Genomic DNA, 10,355 nt, shown 5'->3' with positions numbered 1-10,355 from the left:
GGAACTAAACTAACACAAAAACAACTTACATAGCATGTAAATTTTGAGAGGATGAAAAGAACTTTAAATAGAATGCACCCATGAAAATTAACTTCAGAAATAAAATCCCAAGATGTTTTAACCACAGCTAACCACATATAATATCATTGGACCTGCATGATGACTATGTAAATATTAAATGCAATGGCAGATTCATGTTGATGTATGGCAAAACCAATACAATATTGTAATTAGTCTCCAATTAAAATAAATAAATTTATAATAATAAATAAATAAATTTAAAAAACATTAAAAAAAAAAAAAGGAAATGAGGAGGAGTCAGAGCTATTAATCTGATTGCACTGTCCCTCAGACCACCTCTGTACCCTGAGAGTGAAATTCAAACAAAACTAACAAAAGAAGTATTAGTTAAATGTAAGAAGTCATATGAAGAAAGCAAATTCAGAATTGCATTTAATATTTACATATCTTAAGATCTTGGGTTTTGGGCATTTAGAAAACATCTGGTCGGTTCACTGACCTCCCACGTAGAACACACATTTCCTGTCACAGGTCAGGAATACCAGTTGATGGTTATCAGTTCCTAATAGCAGTTGACGGATCCATGAGATGGCTTTATGTGCTCAGCACTGTGCTGTGAATTTGAAGACATGTGTAATAGAAAGCATGGTCCTTGTCGTTAAGGAGCTTACAATCTAGTCAGGGAGATCCAAAAAAAGCTGCAAGGAATACAGAAATGATGATGATGTCTTTCTTGCCGATCAGGGCACACTCTTTCGGAGGAGATTACGAACGTGCAATAAAAGTGAAGAGATGCATGAGTCTCCTGACAAAGAAAAGCCCTCGCTCAGCCAGAGGCTGTGGCTGAGAAAGACTGAGGGGAGCAGCTGGGAAGAAATGAGTGACAGAGAGACATGACATCCCCGGCGAAGGTCTGGATGTGATACAGTGGTCATCAGAAAGAAATCGGATGACATGGAGTGGGATAGACACTGCCCCAGGGGCTTAATCAGGCATCGTGGGTGGCCAGAGTGCCGGAGGGGCCCAGGCCCAGAGGCTGCAGGGCCCACCACCAACCACTGCCCCTGGCAGGGGCACTGGACCTGATGTGGGAGACAGCTGTCTTCAGGAAAAATAGAGAGAGTGATGGTGGGAACCTTCATTTGACTGGGGAATAGTCTCAGACACCTTGAGGGGACCAAGCTGCCCTCCTCACCAACTAATAAGCATGTTAGGTAAGGTCCCCCTTCTCAGACTTCCAACTTGTGGACCAGGAAGTGTCTGAAAGATTCACGGAAAAAAATTCTAGAAACAGTCACAACTGCATGTGAAATCAACTCTCATTCTAGTCACTGTTCTTCCATGGGTTCCCTTAGTTTCGTTCTTTTGGTAAAATCTTGGTTTCCAGTACTCATTCAGTGGTAACTTGCAAACTTCTATTTCCCTTTGTTTTTCACCTTTACTGATTTTCTATACATATTAGATAGAATGCCCTTTTATAAATCGGTGTACTTTGCCATGAAAAATAAACACTAAACTAACTATTTTGAATGCTGCGTCTCAGGAAATTAAGGATGATCCACTCTCGAGTTTTCAGTGGAGAAGCTGGGGTAGAGAGTTCACGCAGTGAAGTGAAAATGTGTTGTTCCCACTCATGGTTAGTCGGGATGGGGACCCTGGTTTTAGGAAGAGGTATTTGATAGTGTTGCTCTAAAGAAGATGCTGGAAGGTACTCTGACAGGTCCCCTGCTCCCAGGCTATGCCAAACCTTAATTCCACAATCATGGGCTTATTTCCTGAAGAAGAATCTTTTAAATAAACAGACTCCATGCATGAGTGCGTACTCAGTTGCTTTAGTCATGTCCAACTCTTTGCGATCCCATGGACTGTAGCCCTCCAGGTTCCTCTGTCCGTTGGATTCTCCAGGCAAGAATACTGGAGTGGGTTGCCATGCCCTCCTCCAGAGGATCTTCCCAACCCAGGGATCAAACCCGAGTCTTCTCCATCTCCTGCATTGCAGGTGGATTCTTTACCACTGAGCCATCAGGGAAGTCCCCAGACCCAATACTCTGATACAAATATGTTAGTTGCTCAATGTGTCTGACTCTTTAAGAGCCCATGGGCTGTAGCCTACCAGGTTCCTCTGTCCATGGGATTTTCCAGGCAAGAATACTGGAGTGGGTTGCCATTCCCTTCTCCAGGGGATCTTCCCAACCCGGGAATCGAAACTGGGTCTCTTGCATTGCAGCCAGAGCCACCATCTGAGCCACTTGATCATCTGAGCCACTAGGGAAGCCCTAAGATACAAATATATCTTATCTTTAATGGGTGAGGACAAACATTTTAATTAATATTTTTAATGTATTTCAACTGAACAGTCATTGAATTTTAAAAATACAACATAATTTATTTGTGTCCCACTTCCTGACCCATAGTATAATTTTCTCCCATTTGTCCTTTAAAAAAATATTGATATATTTATTTGGATGTGCTGGCTCTTACTTGCAGGATCTTTGATCGTCATTTCGGCAGGCAGGATCTTCAGTTGGGACTTGTGAAGTCTTATTTGCGGCATGTGGGATCTAGTTCTCTGATGAGGGATTGAACCCAGGCCTCTTGCACTGGGAACATGGAGTCTTAGCAACTGGGCCACCAGGAAAGTCCCTTCTCCCATCTGTCTCTAATCCATCTTTCATCAGTTATTTAGATACTCTCCTCTCTAAGCTTTAGCCTTTCTCCCCAGTTCAAGGCAAACCACATTCTACCCTGGCCTGAATTATCTACTTTCCTTCTTAGTCCACCCTTGAATATCCTCCTGCCCACAACTAAGCCTTCAGCACAAGAAAGCGGGGGGTTGCTCAAGGAGAGAGAGGCATCTCGACACCCCTGCCTTCTCACTCCGGGGGCCGCTTCCCTGTCAGCAACCTCTTCAGGGCGCCCTGCACATCAGGGTTCCGGAGGCTGTAGATGAGTGGGTTCAGCATGGGGCTGATGACAGTGTTGAGGATGCCAATGCCCTTGTCCTTGTCTGAGGCGGACACGGAGCCCAGGCGCATGTAGCTGAAGAAGCCGGTTCCATAAAAGATACAGACCACGGTGAGGTGGGAGCCACACGTGGAGAAGGCTTTCTTCCTGCCCTCCGCCGAGCGGATCCGCAGGACTGCGGCTGCCACGTGGGCGTAGGATACCGAGATGAAGACCATGGGGACCACCCCCATGAAGGTGGCCCCCACGAAAAGAAGCTGCCCGTTGAGGTGGATGCTGGAGCAGGAGAGCTGGAAAAGGGGCGGGAGGTCACAGTAGAAGTGGTTGACCACGTTAGGGCCGCAGAAGTCCAGCACAGACATAGCCACTGTGTGGGTCAGAGCATTGATGAAGGAGATGGAGCAGCAGACGGCCACCAGGGCTCCCTGGACGTCACGGCTCATGCGGATGCTATAGGTGAGGGGCTGGCAAATGGCCAGGTAGCGGTCGTAGGCCATGGCTGTCAGGAGGTGACAGTCCACTCCAGCCAGGAGGTGGAAAAAGAAGAGCTGTGAGATGCAGGCTGCATAGGGAACCCGGCATTGGTGGGTCAGGAGACAGGCCAGCATGGGAGGAATGGTGACAGTGATGCACCCAATGTCCAGCAGAGAAAGGTTCCCCAGGAAGTAGTACATGGGGGTGTGGAGTTTGGGCTCCACAAAGATGGCGGCCAGGATACTCAAGTTGCCCCCGACTGTGATCACATAGGCAAAGAGGAAGATGGCAAAAAGGATGGATTGCAGTTCTATGTTCTCTGTTAGACCAAGAAGGATGAATTCAGTGACCACAGTCTTGTTGCCCCAGGCACCTGGCTCCATAGGCCACTTCTGAGTGATGTAGAGTGAGAAAATGTGGACCTGCTGAAAGGGGAAGAGAGGTACTTAATCTGTGTCTGCTGGATGCTGGGGATAACAGGGCACGTACATTTATTGATGGAATGGATACTGGATTAGAGCTTGAGCAGGATCCCCAAGGCCCTTACAATGCTAGACATTAACTCTTGAATTTCCAGCTCAGGTTGAGATCCAGAGGATCCCAAGAAAGGGGCTGGGACAGAGGAAACTGCTCTGAGGACCCAGGATGGTGGCTGTTGATCAAAACGAGATGGAAGGATTTCACTATTTTGACAGCTATGAAGGTTGTATCAGTGTAGAGTGACTGACCTTAGGAAATATCATCACAGATGGATTTTTCTAAGTTAACATTAAGGCATGCCCAATCTGGGTATGAATCGACAGCAGTGACACAGTACAGTGTCTCATGACACAGTGACAAGAGTTCAGCCTTGCTCTGAGCAGAGGTTCATCTCTCTCCTGAATGCATCTGTCTACTTCTACTTCTCCAGTCATCCCCACTCTGCCTGGTCATGCAAGGTTCCATGTGCCTCGGGTCCTGTGGTCCAATTTGCCTTAAGTAGTTCTTTCTCTACACAAAGACGTTCACAGTCTCTCTCTCTTTCTCCCTCACTCCCTTCCTCCCCCCTTCCCTCCTTCCTTCTGTCTCTCTCTCTCCCTTTCTTTCTCCTGGTATATAAGGACAACTCAGCACAGTGGAAAGAGCTGTGGAGTTGAGTCCAGATGCTTGTGTTATAAACAAGCTTCTACTACTAACTAGCATCAGGACTTTGGAAAAGGATAACAGAAGGGGAAAAGAAGATAAAAGGAAGGGAGGAAGTAGAGAAAGAAGGGAGGAAAAAATAGGAAGCCAACATTTACTTGAATATAAACTTTTTGTCAAATATTTTACTCCATTGAAATTTCACAGAAATTCTTGAAGATAGCTAATCATTTTAAAATGAGAAAAGGGAAGCCCAAAAAAAGATATCCTGTTTTAAGTTCACATAAATAAGAGTTTGTTCTGGAGAACTTGTATTTTGTGCTTTTATTTTTGCCAACCCCTTTGCCAATATCTCAGTATCTATCGTCTATCTGTATGTCCATCCATTTTCCCTTCTGCAATATGAAAGGCTGTGTTGTATTATCTCTAGGTTTACTTAGAGGTATTTGTTGTTCAGTTGTTAAGTCATGTCCAACTCTTTGTGACCTCATGAACTGCAGTACGCCAGGCTTCTCTGTCTTTCACTATCTCCCATAGTTTGGTCAAACTCATGACCATTGAATCAGTGATGCCATCTAACCATCTCATCCTCTGTTGCCCTCTTCTCCTCCTGCCTTCAATCTTTCCCAGCATCAAGGTCTTTTCCAATGAGTCTGCTCGTCGCCAAAGTATTGGAGCTTCAGCTTTAGCATCAGTCCCTCCAATGAATATTCAGGATTGATTTCCGTTAGGATTGACTGGTTTGATCTCCTTCCTGTCCAAAGGACTCTCAAGTGTCCTCTCAAGCATCATAATTTAAAACCATCAATTCTTTGGTGCACAGCCTTCTTAATGGTCCAGCTCTCACATTCATACAAGTACTGGAAAAACCATAGCTTTGACTAGACAGACTTTTGCCGGCAAAGTGATGTCTCTGTTTTTTAATATGCTGTAATACACTATAAATATTGATTTTCCCCAATCAACGTAAATACCCACCTTGGCTCTCCACAGACTTCTCATTTCCCCATTCTTGACCCTAATCTCTTCCCTTCTGACTTCCTCTACTTGCCAGCTCTGACCTTCATTCTTCTTGTCACTAAGAGTAGAGAATGCCACCGTTGCATTTCACTGCCACCCCCTGAATCCGATGATGGCTCAGTCCTTTATTCTCTAGCACCAAGGGAAAAGCTACCTGAAGATCAGGTGGGATCTTCATCCACACTTACTCACGAAGGAAGGAAATGAGCAGTCCTGGCGCAGAGACAGTTACCTTTCTACTCCGAGTTCCCAGATGGCGGTTCTCGTAGAGAGGGTAGTGAGTCCTGAGCTGACCCAAAGTGGCCCGTCTCCAGAAGCCTTATAAAGGAAGTGACGCACGGCCTGACAGAGTGTGTCTTGGTGCTCTCTCTGTATTTGGGAGCTAACAAGCCCTTAGGGGCCCTAAAAAGGACACACTCCCCAGGGATTGCACAAGAAACCAGAGGCAGACAAACAACCTCAGTCCTTCAGTCCTTAAGGGTTTCTCTCATCTGCCTAGTATTTTGGACTTTATTAAAGGAACATTAGAGTCACAACTTCATTCCAGGCTCCTAATGGTCCTGAGAAAGGATACAGTTTCCATATTACTGATGGGAAAAATAAGAACCAGAGGGCTTAGTTGACTTGGCAAGGCCAGAGAGGATGTCCCTAGTGGAGCTCACTAATTCTGATACTGTTTTTCTCATTTATTTTCTACACTGGGTTTTTTAAGGTGTAAAAAACCTCATTGCTTTTAAAAGTTTGGGCTTATGGACTCTGTGGGAGAGGGAGAGGGAGAGGGTGGGGAGATTTGGGAGAATGGCATTGAAACATGTATAATATCATGTATGAAACGAGTTGCCAGTCCAGGTTCGATGCACAATACTGGATGCTTGGGGCTGGTGCACTGGGACGACCCAGAGGGAGGGTATGGGGAGGGAGGAGGGAGGAGGGTTCAGGATGGGGAGCACGGGTATACCTGTGGCGGATTCATTTTGATGTTTAGCAAAACTAATACAATATTGTAAAGTTTAAAAATAAAATTAAAAAAAGAAAAAAAATTCAGAAAGAAGTATGTTAAACACCTTTACATGTTATTTGACTCCACTAGTCTCTGCATTTGTAAATAATAAAACCAAGATATACAAGGCATTCTTAAATAATTTTTACTAAAAAGTAAAATATTGACATGTAAAAAAAAAAAGTTTGGGCTCAATATGTACACACTGCTTATTTAAAATAGATAACCAATAAGGACCTACTGTACAACACAAGGAACTCTGGTCAATGTCCTGTGGCAGGCTAGATGGGAGGGGAGTTTGAGGGGAGAAAGGATACATGTTTGGGCCACTTTGCTGTGCAGCTGAAACTATCACAACATTTTTAATCGGCTATATTCCAATACAAAATAAAAAGTAAAAACAATAATGCAAGCATAAAAAGCAATTACAAAATTACAGAGCTGAAAAAAATAAAAGTTACCTAAAGTATGATTTTAATTGTGAAGTCTGATGAGCTTTTATAAAATATATAGTCATGTATCTAGCACCTCCATCAATATATGGAACACTTCAACTGCTCCCAAAACTTCCCTTCTGCACCTTTGCAGGCAATCCCCTCTCCACGCCATAGTGATGGCAACCTCTGATCTGATTTCTTTCCCTCTGGTGTTGGTTTTTTCATAGTGTCACATAAATGGAACCACACATTATGTAGACTTTTTAAATAATCGGATTCATTCTATTAGCATGATCCTTCAGAGATTCGTGCATGTTGGTTATAGGAGTACATTTCAGCAAGTCATATTCCATCTATTGCAATTTGCTAGGCTATTTATCAGTTAATGAACATTTGGATTGTTTCCAGATTTTAGCCATTACAAATAAAGATATAACTATGTTCAGACAATTCTTTGTGTGGAGACATGTTTTCATTTCTCCTTGGAAAATACCTTGGAGTATAACTGCTGAAACCTATCTAAGTGGATGTTTAATTTTAAAAGCAACTGTCAAACTGTTTTCCAAAGTGGCTATATCATTTTGAATTCCTCCCAGCAATGAATGAGATTGCCAGTTGTTCATCAACACTTAATATCATCAGTCTTTTTAATATTAATCCTCACTGTTAGGTGTGCAATAGTATCTCATTGTGGTTTAACTTTGTATTTCCTTAATGATATTGAGCATCTTTTCATGTGCTTATTTACCATCTGTATGTCATTGATCAAATATTTATTTAAATAATTTGCTACCCCTCAATAAAAATTAGTTGTTTTTCTACTTCTCATTGAGTTATTTTTTAAAATATATTTTATTAAATATAAAGGATACTAGCCTTTAATCCATGTTTTGCAAATAGTTCCCTAGTCTGTGACTTATATTTTCATAAACAGTGTCCTTTGAATAATTGACATTTAAATTTTGGATGATATCCAATTCATCATTTTTTTCTTTTGTGATTCATGACTTTTGTATCTTATCTAAGGAATTTTTGTGTTGGTTTGCAAACTGGCCCCACACAGAGAAGGCAAGGAGAGACCAAAGAAAGAGGCAGACCACTCCAGATTGGCAGGTAGTGTTTTTCCTGCTACATTTTAGGTGACTGTGAAGAAAGCTGAGCGCCGAAGAATGGATGCTTTTGAACTGTGGTGTTGGAGAAGACTCTTGAGAGTCCCTTGGACTACAAGGAAATCCAACCAGTCCATTCTGAAGGAGATCAGTCCTGGGTGTTCTTTGGAAGGAATGATGCTGGAGCTGAAACTCCAGTACTTTGGCCACCTCATGTGAAGAGTTGACTCATTGGAAAAGACTCTGATGCTTGGAGGGATTGGGGGCAGGAGGAGAAGGGGACGGCATAGGAGGAGATGGCTGGATGGCATCACTGACTCGATGGACATGAGTCTGAGTGAACTCCGGGAGTTGGTGATGGACAGGGAGGCCTGGCGTGCTGTGATTCATGGGGTCGCAAAGAGTCAGACACGACTGAGCGACTGAACTGAACTGAATGAAAGTTTTTGGAATCAATTAATACTTTAACAAAATTATACTTTTATGGACATAGGTCAGGTTTTCTTTAGTGTCAGGTCCAATTTAGTGACAAGTCTTACCTCTTTTCTTCTCCCTAGATAGTGCCTAACTGTTAAGACCATCTTCCCTAAAATAAGACAGTGTGTGTGTGTGTGTGTGTGTGTGTGTGTGTGTGTGTGTACTCAGTCGCTCAGTCATGTCTGGCTCTTTGTGACCCCATGGACTGTAGTGTAGCCCATCAGGCTCCTCTGTCCATGGGATTTTCCAGGCAGGAATACTGGAGTGGGTTGCCATTTCCTTCTTCAGGGGATCTTCCCAACCCAGAGATCAAATCCACTTCTCTTGTGTCTCCTGCATTGGCAGGCAGATTCTTTACCACTGAGCCACCTGGGAACCCCCAAAATTAGACAATAATTCATCCTATTGATATTACTTGAGTGCCTTATGTGCTAGTAGAATTTCCTATAAGTTGAGGATTCAGAAAGAATCAGAAAATTCTAGGAAACACACATACATTACAGATCAAAACTTTTTTCAAGAGTGACGAAAGCTAGACCATCAAATGTCTGGATCAGGGACAACAAACTGCTGTGCCCACAAGGGCAAGGCAAAGGGTGTGGAGAGTTGGAAGCCTGGCAAATTGGAGGGTACTGGCCCTCTCTAGTGAGGTCTATAGAAATTTAGTCCTAGATGATTGCTGACAAAGAAGGATGTGGGCCCACTGTTGGTTGACAAATTTCATTCTATAAGAGCTGAAAACCAAGTGTGCTTAGTCGCTCAGTCGTGTCCGACCTTTGTGACCCCGTGGACTGTAGCCCGCCAGGCTCCTCTGTCCATGGGGATTCTCCAGGCAAGAATACTGGAGTGGGTTGCCATGCCCTCCTCCAGGGGATCTTCCGAACCCAGGGATTGAATCCAGGTCTCCCTTATTGCAGGCGGCTTCTTTACTACCTCAGCCCCCAGGAAAGCCTCCTGATTACTTTCAAGTCTTATAAACTACATGTCTGTGCTCCAGGTACAGCTGGGGGTCTAAAAACCGGTGAACTCGATAAAGCACACAAAAATGTTTCCTTTCCATTACTTTTCTAAGTGTAAATATTCCTGACTATCAGAATAATAAATTCACATAGAACCTTTTTCCCAAGGTTCCAAGTGCTGTGTTTAAGTATCAGAGACTCTCCAGAGCCAGTTGCAGCAATTTGAGCGTATACTCACTAACCCCTATCTGTGGGACATGCCTTCTTGGCCTCCTGAATCACTCTGGATAAATCTGCCTCCTGGCAAGGGAAATTGGCTTTCTGTTTCACACAATTCTATTTAAAAAAAAAAAAAAAAAAAACAACTCTTAAGCTATAAAATAAGACTTTAGTAATTAAAGCGATATACCTTGTTCCAGATTGGGAAAATCAGTAATACAAAGGTGTCTGTTCTTCCTAAATTTATACATTGACACTCTGTTAGTAGAAATTTACAGATTTTTAAAAATTAATTGGAAGGATGATTATAAGTAGTTGCAGGAATGAGTATGGCAAAGACAGACCAACGCCAGGGAAATGAAAGTAATAAAAAATACCTTAACAACTACATATTAACTTGTGTTTTAATACCATAATGATTAAGAAGAGCAAAAGAGGGTCCAACAACAGACCCCAAACTAGAAGGATATTTAGTCGATAGTGAAAGGGTGATTTTATATCAGTGGGGAAAGAATCAATGAATCTGTTCCTTTGAAAATTAAATAAAGGTTAT

At 43.0% G+C, this 10,355-nt stretch overlaps 1 protein-coding gene across 1 annotated transcript; it reads right to left on the bottom strand.

The window, feature by feature from the left end:
• Window positions 1-2,420: 2,420 nt before the first annotated feature.
• On the bottom strand, window positions 2,421-3,980 carry LOC133231589 (olfactory receptor 3A10). The gene has a single exon (XM_061389952.1). It carries the CDS (start codon window positions 3,840-3,842, stop codon window positions 2,895-2,897), a length of 948 nt encoding a protein of 315 aa, XP_061245936.1. The 5' UTR covers window positions 3,843-3,980; the 3' UTR covers window positions 2,421-2,894.
• Window positions 3,981-10,355: the final 6,375 nt, after the last annotated feature.

The sequence above is a fragment of the Bos javanicus genome, chromosome 19, assembly GCF_032452875.1.
Source record: "Bos javanicus breed banteng chromosome 19, ARS-OSU_banteng_1.0, whole genome shotgun sequence".
Lineage (NCBI taxonomy): Eukaryota > Metazoa > Chordata > Mammalia > Artiodactyla > Bovidae > Bos > Bos javanicus.
Note: the sequence above shows the minus strand (reverse complement) of the source record. Positions and strands in the feature narration are given on the sequence as shown.